At 41.4% G+C, this 18,534-nt stretch overlaps 1 protein-coding gene across 2 annotated transcripts in view; it reads right to left on the bottom strand.

Moving 5' to 3' along the window:
• Positions 1 to 3,689: 3,689 nt before the first annotated feature.
• slc1a9 (solute carrier family 1 member 9) overlaps positions 3,690 to 18,534 on the bottom strand; it is a 22,262-nt gene continuing 7,417 nt past the window's right edge. For both annotated transcript variants that reach the window (XM_005726282.1, XM_005726283.1), the window contains exons 2-11: positions 17,767 to 17,922; positions 16,778 to 16,930; positions 14,728 to 14,984; positions 12,852 to 12,957; positions 12,615 to 12,741; positions 10,478 to 10,711; positions 9,524 to 9,718; positions 6,206 to 6,340; positions 5,613 to 6,051; positions 3,690 to 5,001 (exon numbers count right to left, since the gene is read on the bottom strand). In XM_005726282.1, coding sequence (XP_005726339.1) covers positions 4,795 to 5,001; positions 5,613 to 6,051; positions 6,206 to 6,340; positions 9,524 to 9,718; positions 10,478 to 10,711; positions 12,615 to 12,741; positions 12,852 to 12,957; positions 14,728 to 14,984; positions 16,778 to 16,930; positions 17,767 to 17,917 — 2,004 coding nt within the window. In that variant the 5' untranslated portion in view covers positions 17,918 to 17,922 and the 3' untranslated portion in view covers positions 3,690 to 4,794. The remainder of the gene's footprint in view (positions 5,002 to 5,612; positions 6,052 to 6,205; positions 6,341 to 9,523; positions 9,719 to 10,477; positions 10,712 to 12,614; positions 12,742 to 12,851; positions 12,958 to 14,727; positions 14,985 to 16,777; positions 16,931 to 17,766; positions 17,923 to 18,534) is intronic.

Here is an 18,534-nt window from a genome sequence, read left to right as displayed (position 1 = left end):
TATAGACTTTATATTTATAGACTTTTATTGTAATTTTACAAATCAAACCAGGAATCACCTAAATCTTGAAGTATATGTGGTTTCACAACTGAGTAACCACACCAGACAGGCTGGTTGTCCACATCTGTACAATGTTTGTAGCCCACTTACTCAAATATTGTCCTCTTAGTACTGAGTGGATGAAGAGTTGGCAACTTTCAGAGGCAGGTGCCGTTGCAGGAAATGCTTCCTCCCTAAACCAAGTATGGTATAAAGATCTGATTAGAACATTTTAGATGTAGCAAATTTAAAAAGGTACTCCTGTATGAGTTTAAAGAGGACATAAAAGGTAGTTTCAGCTGCTAAAACAGCATGGTTTCCATTCATCTTTATGTTTTTTTTTTTTTTATCAGTATGCATTATGAAATGAATCTTGTGTGAACGGGTCATTTGACGCACAATGAAATCAGCTAATGTCTTACACAGAAACTCATCTGAGAAGAATAGAAAACAGCTGACGCGAGTGTACACACTGTCGAATAAGAAAACCTTTGTGATAACAGGCAGTATTTACACAGAAAAAGGCATTGAAGCCGTGCATTCCTTTCTATACGTCAGTCTCAGACGACATTACGTAAGTGGCAGATCTCACACAACAGACAGGGCATGTGAACTATGCAAGGTCTTTCCTCTAAAATTAGTAAAGAGGAGCTCTGGAGGAGTCTCCAGGCGCCAAGTCATTACATTCTTACAGTAAGGCAGCAGTGAGCGACCTCTGAGGGTGCCCTCTTCAGAATGACTCCCTGCGATCCTGCGTAAGAAAAAGAAAATTCCTTCAGAAGTATTTCTGGTGTAATCTATTGTGGCATGTGCTCGTGTGATGATATACAGTCGTACAGATTTCAGACTGTCTTCTGGCCAAATGATGTGGGAAACATATATTCAGAAATATTTTTTCAATCTTCAATCAATCTTAAGTATCAAGATGCCAAGATTACAGTGAGAGAAGAGAGATATGGGTCCTTGATTTTGTAACGAGTATTAGCTGAATAGAACAAGTAAGGAACATGAATCATTTCAGACTTTAAAAGCTGGTTTTGTAAGTTATCTTGAGCATGTGGGCATAGTGTTACCTGTTTGTATTCTGAGTGCAGATGATCATGTATACATCTTTCCTTACTCAACAAAGGTCGCATTTTATCACTCACGCATTTTCGAATTCCTTCTGCGTGACTCCGTGTGCAGCGACTGTGGGAAAATGTAATGACGAGTGCTCAAGTCTAAACATGTTTACAGAAGCATCACGAGGCACGTGTACAGGAGGCGATGGTACTGGACAAAGTGTGAGTCAGGTTCTTTGATAAAATTGTGAAATCTCAGAAATGTTCTGAGTCAGAGCTGCAGGCTGATGTGCCGAGCGATCCAGCCTCTAGATGTCAGACTGAGTTTTAAAACCAAACCAGGCTGCCAGGCTCACTCCTGCTTCTTGTGGGTCTGATTTAGAATATGCCAGAAAGACTTCAGATTAATGTGTTCCACCTTGAAATCATCACGTTTGTAAACCATCTCGAACTCAGAGCATAAATTATCTTTTATTTTTATACTACGCTACCAAAAAAACACAATTTAGAATGTGAAGAGGGAAAGATGGAATTCGTTTAGAGTTCAAGACAAAATCTGTCTCTGTTATGTATTTATTTAAAAGAGATGTTGTAATTTTTTCACACGCAGCTTTTTAGAAATTGGCTTTGAAGCTGTGGGCTTCAACTTGAGCTCTGGAAAACTTTCAGGCCACATGATGATATATCAGATCATTATTTCTCAGAGCACTCAGCCATGAAAATAGTTGCGAGATTCATACTTTGATTAATGTACTCATATAATTCTTTGTATTTCTGTTTATACTATAAGGAATACCTCTTAGCACCTGTAATTTTAAATACTGACTGCTTTAAATATATTTCTTTGCAAAAAGAGTTTTTCTCGTCTAGTTTATGAAAATGGCTACTAGGTCTTACATTTTTGTTCTGATGTTATGTTGAAACAGAGCTGGAGTGAAGATAATAGAAAGGAGCAGATGATGCTCCTTGTGACCCTCCAAACCCCCAACACTCACACACAAACTGCTCTGAACAGTGATAGCTGCAGTGATTAAATTCCTGACCCTCGTTTCCCTTCAGATGGTGCGACATGATATCCCCACGTCATGCGCTGAAGGGGCAGCTCTCTCATGCCACAGGGCAGATTAGCGCTTTCTTCTTTGGACTCCATCAGCCGCAAATGTCGATCGAGACAAACTCGAATTTTAACGAACCTAAACGAGAGTTTTCGATTTTCAGTTTTTGCAGAAGCTCTTTGGGGGGGGGTTCACCTTTCTGCTCAGCTTTCCTCTCTGACGTGTCCCTGAGCTAACGTCAGCCTTGCTTGCAATCACCCACAAAGCCCTTATGCTGTCTGGGAAGAATGAAAAGGATTGACGTCTTTCTGGCCATCTGCCGCCTACCGATTCCTCTCCCATCCATCACTCTCCCCTGCCTCGCCCATCTCTAACTCTTCACTGAGAGGATTAAGTGTGTTGGTATCTCTGTCTTTGTCTCATTACAGCCTCGTGTGTAATGTGTGCATTCTGCTTATGTGTGTGTTGCAATCTTTCCACTCAGTAATATCTTTGTCTGCAGGATTTTTCCACTGTCTTTAGTCACCAAACACTGACGCGTGTCCCCCTTTGACTGCAAATCCTCCCACAGATTGCACAAGTTCCTTTAGCAGCAGAGGAAACACAAGAGAAGTGCAGTTACTTTAAATAAATCTCTAAGATTTTATTACATACAGTATACACACAATCTGGACCTGTGACTCTGCATTGAGACTCAAGGATGTAGGGAGGCAGTTCATGAAGTTCAATTTGAAATGAAAGGCAGTTCAGTGGGACAGAAGATGATATTTTACAGCAATTAACAAATTTAAATAATAAGTAAGAGTAAAATAACAAGTAAATTTAAACAAACAACAAAATTGAAACAGCTTCTGGCCTAAAATTCATCATTTCACACACCAGACCACAACAAAGAAAATACAAACCCTAGATAATATAGACAATATTAACATCAACAGTGACTGATGTCAGAGGGAATGAGGTAAAAGAGCACTGAGGATAAACATGTAAAGAGAACTGTATAAAAATACTGCCTGCCAGATGTAAAGTATCAGTTGGCATTTTTAAAGGACTAGTTCAACATTTTGAAAGATATTTGCTGTCTTAAATAGGAAGATCTATTTGTCTCGCGGCTTTCACGCACAAACTCATCGCACATGATGAGTTTTCACGTGTAGCACAAAACAGGAAAAAATCTGCTTTAGTCTGGTTCTCACTTTGGTTTGAATTCGAGTGGCGCCTGGGCATGCAGGAGGAAACCACATACCTTCTGTATTCTCATGCTGGCAAGTTATAGACTAATAAATGAAATGACTGAGATGCATTTTTATATTTCCACATTTACATTTGGTCACAGCTAGAAAAGCTTCATAGCTGCAGTCAGTTCACGTGTGAAAAACTCTACTTTCATTTCCGACAAGGTGACCCTGGAGCATCCGTTAGTTAAGTTGCAATAGGCTCAGACTGCAATGAGCATCTCGTTTTACTCCTTTGTTTCCTTTTCCCCAACCTCCCAGCCAGTCACGGCAGATGGCTTTCCTCCCTGAGTCTGGCACTGCTGGAGATTTCTTCCTGTCAGAAGAGAGTTTTTCCTTCCCACTGTCACCTGCTGCTTGTTCAAAGGGGATCATCTGATTCTGGAGTTTTTCGCTCCAAAATACGATAGGGTCTCAAACGTAGTCAACTCAAAGCACCTTGAGTTGACTACTGTTCTGATTTGGAACTATATCGATAAAGCAGAATTAAAACGAGTACTTTCTATCAGTATACTAATTATAAAGCTACAGTTTACCTGCTAGTTTTCTCAGCCAAAACACTAGTAGGAATCAGCTATCCTGGCTATCTCCAAAGTGAAGTAAATCCACCAGTACTGGTGACCACCTGCAATGCAGGGCTTTGAAAGGATCAAACTGTCACTCTAGTGAAAAATTTAACATCCAGCAAACGTGCACATTTTAAATTCAGCTTTTAAACTTGTTAGAAAAAGACATCACCTGTTAATTAATGAGATTTAAAGGTGCTAGTAAATGTTTTATGACCTTGAAAGAGAACCAGGCCAGCCGTTTTCCACTGAAAACTACCTGAAGTTCTACATATATTTACAGTTAATGATATTAGTCTTTAACTGTGAATACATTTTTCCTCACTGCAAATGTCCTCAAAATGTCAAACTTTTCTATTAAAAGTACATTTTTTTTAAAACTTCCTTAAAGGGAAGCAAAGGGAATCTGAGCAAAATGAATTCCTGTTTGTGCGTTACAAGGCTGGTGAGAGCACCAGCAGACTTTTTTCATCAAGAGCAGACTCACATTCTCTGGCATCAGTTGAATTAGTGGACGTGTATGTGTTTGGGAACATTTTAGGTTTGGGTGGATTTCAGAAGAAAAATTATAAATCAAGACTGGAGTAGATAAGATAAGGAGGAAAAGAAACTCTTTCAGCATCCAACCACAGGGCAAAAGTCTCAGGCCTGGTTTTTAAGGGCCTTCTTGGGAATATTACACTGCATTGCCATCATGACATTTTAAGATCCGTGCATTGAAAAATTAGCAATGCAACCCACTCTGTACCTCCACTGAAGAGTGAAGCTGAAAGTGGTTAAAACCTGTCGTAAAAGTGGAAACAAATCGACTGTGAAACACGCTGGTGGTGAAATCTGATCACGGCAGGTCGCACGGCGGGATGGTGTGCCTTCGATCGTAAGCAGTGTCATCGCTCTCCTCACCGTCGCTTACTTCGCCCAGAACCCTCTCCCTCTCCTCTTCCTCCTCAGTTTCACTCTCTCGCCTCAGTCGCTCCCGCTCCCTGTCTCTTTCTCTCTCTCGGTCTCTCTCTCTCTCTCTGTAGGAGCGCGGCAGTGTGGGAATCTGAGAGTATGAAGAGTCCGAAATGAGATCATGCAGCCTGCACTGACTGACCAACATACTTAAATTTAACATGCTAAATGTTAAAGGTCTTTCCCAGGATGATGTCATCATAGTCATATTATTAGGTTCAAGGCTTTGTGTTTATCTGCATCCAGAAATCTTTGATGCATTTTCAATATACATGATAAAGTGGGCATATTATATTAATTTCTCTGTAGTTTTATTTTTGGTTTTTTATACTCTATTAGAGAAGCTTTACATGATTTGCAGTTCAAAATACTCCTTAGTTATCTTAATGCATCCGAGGGTTTTAACAGCAGGTGAGTGGGGTTTCTGTGATGTCATACAGAGCTAAGAATTGAAAAAAAAAAGCCTTTAGAGTAGTGTCAAGGCTAAGCTTTTGGTATATTTATACTGAACTGGTAAAATGACCCTATTAAAACATTAAAACATCAAACATTTGGTCAATTACAAGTTACAAAACTATAGACACATATTCGTAATATTCAACAAACTCTATGCTAAATAACAAGGATAACAAGAAGATTTAGATTTCTAATGTATGTACTAACTGCCATCTGTCTTTAAAGTATAAGGTAGACAGTACGTACCTGATTGTCATGGCTGGGCAGGACACAATATCCCGGCTCTGTCCTGCGCAGGAGGCGTGGGGAATGAGTACGGAAAGGCCTGGGAGAGTGGGAACAGACGGAACGCGGAGAGGGAGAACTGATGGAGCGTGGTGACGGAGACCGGACAGAACGGGATGGCGAGTAAGTGATGGAGTGGGATTGGGAGAGTATGTGACTGTGGTGGTTTTGTTTGGGTGGGCGAGGGGAACGAGGAGGCAGCTCGGGCGGTTTGAGAGGGTCGACCATGTCCATCTCCGTGAGGATTGGCGGCGGAGGGACGAAATCGAGCTCCCCCTCTTGCGGGAGCGTTTGCATTTCGGCTGCATCAAGTTCGGTGAGCTCCGTCTTTGACAAGTGATCCACAATCCCGGCACCAAATGAGTCGCCAACGACATTGATGGAGGTACGCATTCGGTCACTGAGTGGACAAATGGCATCAGTGTCAGTGAGTGAAACGACGTCTTAGTGATACCAACATTTTCACAACCTCTTGCATACGTTAATTATAGCACCCTAACATGGATTGCAGAGCAGTGATTTGTTATTGCCTGCTCATCAGACACCTGACTCACAGCAGCCAGTCGACAGCGATCAGCAGACTGATGTCCTGGGTAGGCAGGCCGACAGCTGTCAGAATCAGTAGCATGGTTACCAGTCCAGCGCTAGGAATACTGGCGGCTCCAACACTGGCCAGTGTGGCGGTCATACTGGAGAGAAGAGATGGGAAAAAGGTATATTTAAATCATGCTTGCAGTAATGTGCTGTAGGCAGGCAGAGATAATCAAATTGTGATTTTAGTGACGATTCTGGCTTTTCCCCATTTTCACAGTTATGCTCATATGGCCTTTTCCAATCAGTCAATCAATCAAGTGCAACCCTTTCATCACTCACTAATAGTTCAGCTTGAGTCAAGTGTCAGACATCCCTGTAACTACTGTGCTGCCCTAGGCCTCTTTTTGCCTTTTTTTCCTATCTGCATAAATCAAAGGACACACTGGGTGTCTTTAAATTCTGTGTCTAGTACTACCTAGTAATGCAGGTCTAAGCTAAAGCAAATTAAATAGCATGGCCTCCATCAGTTTTTCCAATAGATATCCTTTCTTTAATTACACAGCAGTTGTATCCGCTGAGTGATGTGGGCTGGCAACAGACATTACTTTTTTCATAGTTTTCTGAACACTCGCCAAAAATGGTAGACTGAAAAATGCAAAAGTGAACTAATTCCACATGCAAAAGGAGATGTGTGATGGAAAAAATATATGAAAAAATAATTAAACCCAACTGTAAAACCAGACCATTGTGCTCAAAAACCACTGAAACACCAGAAAAGGCTTAACCGAAACCACATTTAATATTGGAACTCACCAATTCATGCTTTCACTGCTGATTCAGCATGTTTAGTCAGTCATGTGGCAGCCAAAAGCACAATTAGCTTAAAGTTAAAGACTTTAAATTGTAGCGAGAGGTGAGTTTTAGTTTTACGTGTTTATAATATCACCATATAAAAAAATCAAAAACCCTAATCTGTCTCCACCCACAAAGATTTACACATGGAGTGGTCCAGTATTCTGTTTCTCAACATCACACACCAACGAGTCTCGGATTTATGTGAGCTCATTTACGTGTATTTCATCAATGCAATGCTTGTATAAAGTACATGAGGATAGAAAGGACTCAGTTCCTCTGTCCACAACAAAAGATGTTTCCTAAAGTAAAACTTTAAAGACTCTGAAAAATGCTGCTTGTCATTGCATGTCTGCAATTAGAGAATTATCAGTAACCACAGGGGCCTGCAGGCCAGCCAGTTTGGATACAGCTCTAAACTGTGATATTTACTGCATGAAGCTATTCATCTGTTATTAGTTACATCTCAATTGTGTCTGACAAACTGCAGTGCCAATTATCACCACGCTGTGACTGGGAGATTAAGTGGGGCAGATTTATGTAGTACATATGGATTTTATTTCAGTTTCATCACACAAAAACCATACAGCATTTTCTTAAAATTCGATTTCGTGGTAAACAGCCGTTGATGAAAGACACACAATAAACAACTTCAAAGTGCTGAGCGTTATTTGTAACCCGCGGCCACAACAAGCAGAATCTGATCCAAGCAGACTGGATCCAATCCCCTGCTCAAACCTCAGAAATGGGAGATGAATATTTCTTTACTTCCTTCCATATTTATTTCTATACCTCGTAACATACTTGATGCAAGTTGTTTGAAAATGAACTAAAGCATGCAGGCTGTACACTTCTGTAAATGCAGAAAAGAAAATGAATGAACGAGTTCCAATGTGTTTGTGTTGCTGGTTTCTCGATAAAGATGCACCGAGACATTTGATGAGTGAAATTATTTGTAATTTATCTGAATGTTGCCTAACACTAATCAGCTGGTATTTGTGCAGGCATAAAAGCTACAGATGCAGATTGCTAAACAAGCTTTAGGTGTTAGCTGGAAACTTAGCGCTCCTCTTGTCCAGCTGCAGTCACTTCTGGTTCCAAAACATGTCCATCTTTTATATACAGTCAAGTCAAACGTCACTTTCCATTCATCTATGTTTGACGCAGGACGAGAGACTTCAGGATGAGTCAGAACATAATTGATATTTTTCCCTTTTTACTAATATTTGAATCAGAATGAACTTTGACACAAAAACCTTACAGCAGGACGGGCTGACACGGCATTCAGGGAATATTGTTTGTTAATATCCTTCTTAGGAAAAATAACAGAGAGCAGGACAAAAAAGGAACCTGTTCTGGTGCAATCAGGTGACAGAGACCGTGATGGAGGCTACTTACACTAATGTGCACATCGGTTTATGTTTACATTCACACCCCCACAATTTCCTGTCCCATCCTGCTTTTGGCCACAGCATGTGAGTAAATTGTGCCAGGTGCTTTTTGCTCTGGCTAAACACATGACCTTCTACCACCTAGTTTACTCAGCTGATGGCGTAAACAACAACAAAAAGACAACAAACAGCTTGTCACAAGGGCCTCAAAGGTGCTCCAACATCCATGCTTAAGCACGTCAATATCAGCACAAATTTAAATGTATATGTAGAATCAGAATATATGCATAAAGTTTTATTATTTATTTGCATCTCATGTTGCGTCACTTCTGATTTTGTTGGTAACTAAAACATTCTGTGTGTTGAAATAATCAATGCAAATGTTTGTATACTGGACACTTTCTACAAAAGTCAGTCCATCCTCTTTATAAACTGCACGCCTAGCTAGCGTTGCAGGGTAGCTCAAGCTTCTCCCAGATGACACTGAGCGAGGGATGTTGGTTCCTGCAAAGGTCATCGGTTCATCACAGCGCTGCAAACCAGATAGACAAGACAACCATTCTTGCTCATATCCACACCCTGAGCCCATTCTGAGAGACCAATCAACCTAAAATGCAAGCCTTTGCACAGTGGAAGGAAGTTGGAGCACTCGGAGAAAACCCACGCAGGCACAGGGAAAACATGCAAACTCCACACGGGAAGGCCCCAGCTGACCTCGAGGTGCAGATCCAGAACTTTCTTGTGTGCAACTACATTGCTAACCACTGTACCGCTGTGTGGACTGGTTAAGGTCCAGTGTATAGATATTAAAACCACTTTGGTTTGTTCTGTTTCTTTTATGAAAAATGTAAATAGAAGAAAAAGCAGTGCTTGGAATCTGAGTAGGTTAAGTAGAAGATAAATGTTTTTTGCTCTTGGTTTTGGAAACGAATAGCTGGCTGGCAAAGATGCTGTAAGGCATCTTCAGAAGCAGCCAAGTAAAGAAACTATTAAAGGCTTATAGTTGATGTGGGAGAAAGAGCAGCGGCGCCTCAGCGGTGCTGCTTTCTGATAATGAAACCTGAGTCATGAGAGTCAAGTCACCATGTGGTTTACCTGACAGTAACGATCTGCCCAGAGTCCAGGGTGATGTCATTCATTTGGGCAATAAAGATGGCGGCCACGGCTTCGTACAAGGCAGTGCCGTCCATGTTAATGGTGGCACCTATGGGAAGCACGAAGCGAGTCACACGCTTATCAATCTTCAGATTTTCCTCAAGGCAGCGAAAGGTGACCGGCAATGTTCCGGCGCTGAAAGAAGAAGGCCACACAAGAAGGCGAGTTAGAGGGAAAAAAGGTGCAGATGTACTCGGAGCAGGCGCAAAGTGTCTGCTGAGGGATATAAAATAGGCAGACAGGTGGTGAAAGGCATAAGTGCAGAGGTGAGGGCGAAGGGAAGAGACAACAATTAAAAAAGGCAGGAGAAATTTGAGTCGGCCGACAGCCTCGTCCTAACAGCTGGGGTAGGCCACTGTTTCAATCCTCCAACATGTGAATTAAAGGAATTTGATTCCCGGCCCCGCTGAGGTCGGGTCATAATATAATTAGAGAAAACGTTGATAGGATTACCCATATTCACTAAAGCCTCAGTAATGTGCCAAAATAACAGTTGGTTTCAGCAGCAATGCTGAATCCCAGGCAGGCTGGGCCAAGCCAAGCCGGGCAGGATACAGCGGGGCCAGTTTGGCTGGTGGCAACTAATCCGAAGGCTTAGATACTTACAACACAGAATCTGTCCGACATGGACTCGTCTATGATAGCCTGCGCTTTGGCTCTGCTGTCCTGATTTGTCAGTGTAGCTGCATAAATACAGATTTTTGCCTTCAGGCCTTTCAGATTTAACCCAAATAGCTGAAAGCGAGTAGCAGGCTACGCCGATCAATCACGGTAACTACAACAGCTGTCCAAGCAATACGTGTTGTAAAAGAAATGTGTGACACACATGTGTGAACACATGCCCAAACAGACGACTTCCAAACATACATATGCACTTCCTGCAAGCTGTCATACCTGCTAGCAGTGCCCAAGGCTGTGATCCATGCCTGGAAGATCCCAGAGTAGAAAGCAAAGGGGCTTTTTCTGGTGATTGCAAAGAATATAGCGGGTAGGATCAAGCCCCCGTGGATCACCAGACCCACAATGACAGTCACCATGTACATGCCCAGCTGCCTGGCTACCACCTCCAGGTCCCCGATAGCTGCGATCTTTCCTGCAATCAGAGAGGCGATGCCGACAGGAGAGTACCTGGACAAAGACATCACAGCAGAAATTATTTGATTGGGACTGATTATGGTTTATGTTCCATTAAACTCCATTTAGGATACACTATATATGTGTATGTACATGAATATTTCTTTCTGCTTTTTTAAACTGTCCAATAAGCAACAAAGCCATTTGAAGGCAGAAATTGTTTGATTTGATTGACTTAATTTATTAATTATGGATGAATTACAACAAAGGACAAGGTGTCCACAGGTCTTTTGAAGGCTACTCTTTCTACTTTACTATTCTTTAAAATAATATTTAAGATCAAACCTGTAATGGAAAATACAAACTTTATATATATAGTCAAGCACAAAAGTTCACACAAAAATAAAAAGACAAAAAATGGCTTTGTTTAGGAACACAAGTGTGTGTTAATGTGAAAACAACATAATCATTGTCACCGTCCCAAACATTAAAAAAAAATGTTTCACATGCAGTGTTATTGTCCTATTAAATATTTCTATGAACTGGCTTCAACCACTAAGAGTTATTGGTGGTTACCACCTTAGCTGTTTGTCAGTGAACTCACCATGTCTGCATGTTACTGCCAGGATCGCATTTCAGTATTTTAAGATGTTTTCTGACACAACAACCATTAAATAAGCCAATAATTAGCCAATAAGCGTCCTGTTGCCATTAACTATATTTACACATATAAAACACATTTAAATGGGATAGCAGAACAATAAACAATGCCGCAGAAATGGTGGCACTGTGTTCTAGTAATCCATGTGGTGACATGACTATAAATTTTACAAAGCCTTTTATAAATTGATGTGAATTTAAGATATTTTAAGAATATTTAAGGAGCTGTAGCCACCCTGTTACTTTTTTTTAATGTCAGGCCAACGTTTTCGCCACCTCATAAATCTTTAGTCACTGTCAAAGAAGCACGTTTCTCTGCAAGGGGACAGGACACATGCTTGGATCTCTGGTTTCCAGCTCTGGAGAGCAGTTGTCCCTGTTCATGAATACAGACTGCAGTTATTGGGACACTTGAATTAAAGCGACTCCTTGTCCCATCATGAGACGGTGCATTCTCCTAGGTCAGCTGGCATCCAGTGACAGTTGTTTGGTGCGGTATGCCATGTATATGATTTGATAGATATGCCCCTTGTATGATGCGTGCTTTTTGTATACACTGGAATCTGTGTTTGGCTCGCACCATAAGCCCGTGAGTAATCTGTTTACACTGAGTGAGTGATACAGACAATGATACAGTTCCTTTGGTGTCCAGCTGCACATGTAGAGGAGGCTTAGAGGAGCTGCGAGACAAGCATCCTGCTGTTTCTCGTCCAACCGCCTACTCTACTCCTCCTTTCCTTTCCCATCCCCGCTCCGAGTACCGCTACACTTTCTCTGCGCCACTTGCCTGGGCTCTGTGAAGCCTCAAGACGTGCACTGCTCTCTGAAGGAATGCTCTCACACGCATCTTTTTACGTCCCTCCTGCCCGCATCTGCTTTCTGCTCTGCCACCAAGTAGCTCCTCTGTCATCGATGGATCCATTACATTCTGGAGATCTTCCACCGCGGCTCCCCTGGGAGCCCACAACGCCGTTCCGGGCCCCGGCTCCTGCTACTCCCCAGCATACCACAGACTCCAGCATGTCCCAGGGAAACCCTCTCCCACTTTCCATCTGTCTGTGTCCTTCACTGACACACTTTCTCCCTCTTCCTCTTTGTTTTTTTTTCTATCTGACCTTGCTGCTTGTTCCCACAATTTGCCTCAAGCACACAGTCTTCGCCTTATCCATCACTGTCTCCGACCGTTGTATGCGGTATCACCAAAATGTCAAACGTTGGCCACCAAGAGGAAAAACAGAGGCACGCACTTTTTAAACACAGACACACAAATACGAATGAAGGAATACAAGACACCGACCACATGATCATGGACACCATCGTCATGATAATTTCATTGAGGATGTTGAAGAAGTCACACATGACCTTCCCACGCTCGCCCATCCGGCCCATGCAGATCCCAAAGGTGATGAAGAAGCCAATTAAACCTTGACGAAAACACAAAGCAAGCGAGTAAGTGGAAAAATGAGAACAAATAACCAAAAAGAGACCTGGAAAACGCAAGCGTCTCGCAATACGAACTCTGTTATCAACTCACCGAGGACGTTCATGCCCCATTTGTATTCCAGTTTTTTTCTGTTCACTAATATGGGCTCAGTTTGGTTTGGTGCTGCGACCGGCACCTTTTTCAGCACCGTCTGAACCTGAAGGAAACACGGGGCGACATTCAGATTATTCTGTGGTTTGTGCTGGGGTGCTTAGATTTTGTAACTCCCATTGTGTGTGAACAAACAAAGTTTTGGCAGCGGCACGGGCGTGCTCTGATTTCTGTTTAAAGAAAAGGCAAAAGAGAAACATAAATACAACAAAGGGAAAGAAAAAGGAGACGAAAAGGCTGAAAGGGGGAGGACAATTCCCTGCTGCTAAAGCGGTGACTTACATGAATTTACTGAATTCCTGATGAATATGAACAAAGACGCAGTTTAAAATAAAGATGCAGACAGAAATAAAGCTCTCGGTTCACCAGCAGATGCCTTACTGCACTAAATAAGTATGTGGCTTTGCAGCTGTAAAGAGATTAGCGGTAGCTGCAGGACGGCTGACCATCGCCCAGTCAAACACAGACAACTACTTCTAATCATTCAGACGAACACGCATGACAGAAAAAACAGGATTGGACAGAAGAAGGCAACTGCAGCATCACAAAAACACAAGCCGCTTCCTGAATTGTCCCTCTTCGACGGCACCATTAGCACTAACTCACAATACATTACAAAGAATGGAAAAAAGCAACCCTAGATCTATTTTATAAATGACTTGATGAATTGCAATGGCACTGATTTATCTTCTTTTAGTATGTAAGACGTGTTTTCAGTGGTTCAGTTGATAAGCTCTATATTAGTATTTGTTTTAAACTAGATTATTACACTCTGGGCCCTGGGTGGGCAACAAACTGTCCTAGAACTGTTGTGGAGATCTGCACCAATGATCTGGACTCATTTCTGTTTAATATTAATTTAATTTTATAAGTTTATTACTGCAGCAATCCACACCAGTCCCAGTTTTTCATGTTGCCCCTTTAGATAATGAGTTGCCCACCCCTGCTGGGGATGGGTTTGGCTTTGACTCCTGTGATCTTTCTGTGTGGAGTTTGCATACTCTCCCCACACCTGCGTGAGGTCTCCCGTGAGTACCCTGGCTTCCTCCAACAGTCCAAAGAGTTGCGTGGCCTCTTAGCCTCTTTCTAGCCAAATGAAGCCTTTGAATCAGTCCAGACAACATATGTAAAAATTGTTACGTATGAAGTTTGGAGAACAGCTAACCTCTCTGGAGAACCATAAGTTTTTAAGAACTCTGTCCGAGTCCTTCATTCTCTCAAACTGCTCAGTAATCCCTTATCCAGAAAAGTTCATCTCCTCAAATGTGGCCTGGGGCACAAGCAAGACTTTCCAATATGATACACTTTGAATAATAATTATTAGCAATAATAATTGTTGACAATCGCTGACAAAACAATCACAATTCAGGATCCAAGTGGTAGCTGTTTTGGAAACTTAAATCTGTAGTTTGCAACTATTAACATGAAGCACATGCAGCACATGAAGCGATGTCTGTGAACATTCACTCAAATTAAAGAGGAAATTTATCTTGAAAAACAAAAATACAATTTTAATAAACTTCAGATATTATTTATTTACCATTTTTTTTCTCTATTCAGTGTAGTTTGATTATCATCACCTTAAAGCTGAATGATGCAAATTTCATATAAGGAATGTAGAGCCTTACCAAAAGCTTTGATGCTGAAAGTCCCAGCAAAGCAATACTGGGGAACACTCGCGTTTTATTAAAAGGAAACGTATTAGTCAAGAATCTTTCTTTGCTATGTTTATATTAACATTTTCAGTTTGCGTGAAAGCTTATGGTTCAAGATGAGCCAAGATAATGAAGCAGTAGATGGTTAATGTGGAGGGTACCTGCTGGAAGCAGGCTTGCACCAGGTTTTCTGGGAAGAGGTTTCGAATCAGGTCAAGGAAAGCGTCCAGACTGCTGACTTCCTGGTTTTTCGTGGATGTGGATGATGAGTTGCCTCCCCTCAGTTTAGGGTTCCCTGGGTGGATCCCCAACACCAGGATGACCCCGAGGACGGCAGCGATTACAGTGGTGGACATGTAGTACACCATGGCTCGGCTACCCATCCTTCCACTGGAGCGCGCGTCTAGACCAGCAAGCCCTACAAGAGACAGACAACAGATTTAAAACAACGTGTGTCCAAGTCCACAGAGTCAATAACAGCGTCTTTACCTCGAAGCTCGAGTTTCCCAGTACTTTAAACTGCAAACACTTCCTGTAGAGTGTTTAAAGTTTGATACATGTTTTTTGGATAAACCGCTGGCTTTTTAGTTTTTAGCTTTTCACATGCTAATTCATGAATCAACTCAGGTGGCTCTAGCTGGCTAGCTACCTGCTAGGTTTTCTAATTTCAGTCACTAAACTGGCTGTGAGTTTGATGATTTCTGGAGTATTTTTATCCAATTACATGAGAAATATTAGAGCATACATAACTGATATTATATGTCTGTTTTCCTCCTTAATTCGAGCATTTAAATTGCATGTTACTTACTTAAATCCTTAACACGTGCAGGAGCTGTTCAGCCATGGAAACCCATACCGCGAAGCTCCCAGCATACAGATTTTGTGCTGATGTTAATGTTGGACGAGGTTTGGAACGCTGCAGATATTAAGACTTTTGCACTTGTTGACCCTGTTTCTGTTACTTTATAGGTCTGCAGCGTCATGACTGAGCTGCTGTGATTACTGAATGTTTTCACTTGCAATAATACCACTTATAGATGCTTGTGGAATATCTACGATGCAAGAAATTTCACAAACCAACTTGTTGCAAAGGTGGAATCCTGTTACAGGACAACAAGCAGATTCAGAGAGCTTTTTAGAAAAACCGATTTTTTGCAAAGGCAGACTGCATGGGTAGGTCCTTGATTTTATACACCTGTGACGATGGGACTGAAAACACTTGAATTCAAAAATTAATGCAGCATTGCTTTTGCCTTGGATGCTGGAGCTATCAGTCCTGAATTCACTGTGTTCCAGTAGCAAAGTCAGAAAAGCTATGAAATACTGGATTTCTTTTTGCTTCATATATCACTAGCAATACAGTGGAATGGTTCTTTATTTTTTTGTGCTTATAAACATGCAGCATATTCACAAATAGAGTCTAGCTGAAGAGATTGCAATTAATTTCCAAAGGGTCCACCTTCAAAACTGGGACTCTTTTAAGGAGAGATTTTACGGCGGATTTTAAGCAGAACTGGGCACTTCTTATTGTAGATTGCAGATTTTTATTAACTGTGTATTTGTGACCTATTTATCAACACAACAGTGGCAGTGCAGTGGCAGAGTACGAGTTTTACAGTTTCATTAATATTTACATGGGCTGCCATCAAGTCAAGGTTGGTGGGGTTGTTTTCTGATTTGGAAGTCCGACTTGAGGGGAATGTTCCAGTTGGAAAATCCAACTACGAAATTCCAATTTCCAGCTTCAGATGGAACACACCATAAGAGGAGTGGCTCAATACTTTTACCTACATTGTGTATGTTTGTGTGACGCTCCCATACAGTCTTAGATGCACCTTCCTAACCAAACTTGGTAGAGTTCATTTGCTTGAGTTAGGTTATAACAGAAATCCACCCTTTTGTCCAAATATGGTAACTTCTGACTAATAAGTACACGTAGTCCTGTAGACTACATGTACATGCAATAGTCCATTAGTTCTACTAATGTCAGAATTTAAATTTTTCTACAGTTAACATATTAACATGTTTAGTTTAGTTTATTATGGTTAAAGTTCAGGAGTATGAGGTTGTAGTTGGTTAGTAATCACTGGGGACAATGAGTGTGCCCTAAATTATGCACACACTGGACAATCATCCGTTACAGTGTTAACACAGTATTGGTTACTTTTTAACTTATTAAAACCAGCATGATGCTGTCTATAACGGCCACACCTGTGATAAGGCTGGAGATGATAAGAGGCAGGATGAGCATCTTCAGCATCCTCATAAGGATTTCTCCAGGAAAGGAAACCATTGTGAGGGCGGCGCTGTCTGTCACCTGCATGTACCGCAGCATCATCCCAAAAACGGCTCCCATAACGACGCCTGAGGAGCGGAAAAAAATAAGCTAATTACAGAGTTTTGTTTTTGTGCAGCAGTTGTTTAGCCAATCATGTCTGCATTCATTTCCCAAACCATTAAAAAGGCATACTATGTTTCCATGCCTCAAAAAGTCCCATAATAGCACAGGCTATTGTTTTAGTTTCCAGACAAGTCGAAACGCATGCCTAAACACTACCTTATGTGCACATTTAAAAATCTAATGAATATTGGTTTAAAAAATGAGTTCCAAATGTCACAAATATGTAAAACTCAGTAGTAATATTAACCGTGTCAGAAATCACCCTCAGTTTATAACCTTTCGGCGGACTCATTAGCCTTTTTTGTGAGGGCCCCTAACACTGTGTTTAACGTTGGAGATGCAAGAGATCGCTGACTAATGAGAGCCATCTACTGAAATGTAAACAAGTTCATATCAAGGTTTAAATCTATGTGACAAATTGCAGACAAAAATAACACACTCCTTGACTCTGCAGGCTTTTTTTGACAAAACACACAGCTGTGGAGAAACATACCAAAGTGTTTACAGTGGCAGAGCAAAGACAACAACAAGCCTAAGACATCTCATGGGAAAATGATCTCGGAGTATTTACATCAAGGTTTGCGTGTGGTAATTTTTGCTGCAGCATAAATTGGTCCTTTTCTTTTTTTTAACAATAAAACTAACCTCAGTTGTAATTCTAGTCATTCAGTAAAACATGTGGGAATTTGGAGTGTTAAACTATGTGCATAAAAGCAAAACAAAGGCTTGTTTTGCTCCAGTATTTCTTCAACTTGTGCCCTCATCATGGCATCGCCTGAGTGCTTCTTTTCATATGTACCCATAACCGTGAGTCCCAGCAGCAGGTTGTGTGTGTTGCGGCTACAATGGCCAGCATCTTTATACGCAATCTCTGTGTTGTCATCTCGCTGGTTTTCTTTCTCCTTCTCCTTGTTTGCGTTGGACTGGTTGGCTGTCGGCTGGTTTGTCATCCTGTCTGTGAGGACAGTGGAAAAGGTGGGTTTTAGTGCTGAATGACGACGTGCTTTGGAAAGCAAACTGCAGCATCTCATAGCAATGCTGATTAGCTTAGACTATAAATGTTTAACATAGCAAGGGTAGACTAGCAAGGCTTCACACTTTACCGCTGGGGGTGGTCGAGCCTATTTTTCAAAGGGGATTAGTGAAAACCAGAAGCACCTAAGGCTCACACAACAGGAATGTCCTGTGAGGATTTGGTTTAGGTTCTAAATGGAGGTAAATGCGCATAACTGAAGGCAATCCAAACACAGCAGGCAAGGCCTAAACAGGACATGAAGAAACAACTCAAGAGATGTAATCTGTTCATCATCCTTTAAATGGAAAATGATGAAACTGCCAGACTCCAAATACAGCACAATATGGAGGTGATAGAAGATAGAGGAACAGATTTAGCTGATTAGTGAGGTAAAGTGAGGTAAAAAATGACCCCCTAGAAGCAATAGGATGTGAACCCTGGATGTGTTACACGCTCTGAATGAAGCCCTGTGTACAGTGAAAGCATTTGTTCAGGTGTTTTTGATGTTTATCACCTACATTTCTCTTAAAACAGAAAGATAAGTCAAATTCA

Source organism: Pundamilia nyererei, unplaced genomic scaffold, assembly GCF_000239375.1.
Source record: "Pundamilia nyererei isolate P.nyererei 1_Seehausen unplaced genomic scaffold, PunNye1.0 scaffold00018, whole genome shotgun sequence".
Classification (NCBI taxonomy): Eukaryota; Metazoa; Chordata; class Actinopteri; order Cichliformes; family Cichlidae; genus Pundamilia; species Pundamilia nyererei.
Note: the sequence above shows the minus strand (reverse complement) of the source record. Positions and strands in the feature narration are given on the sequence as shown.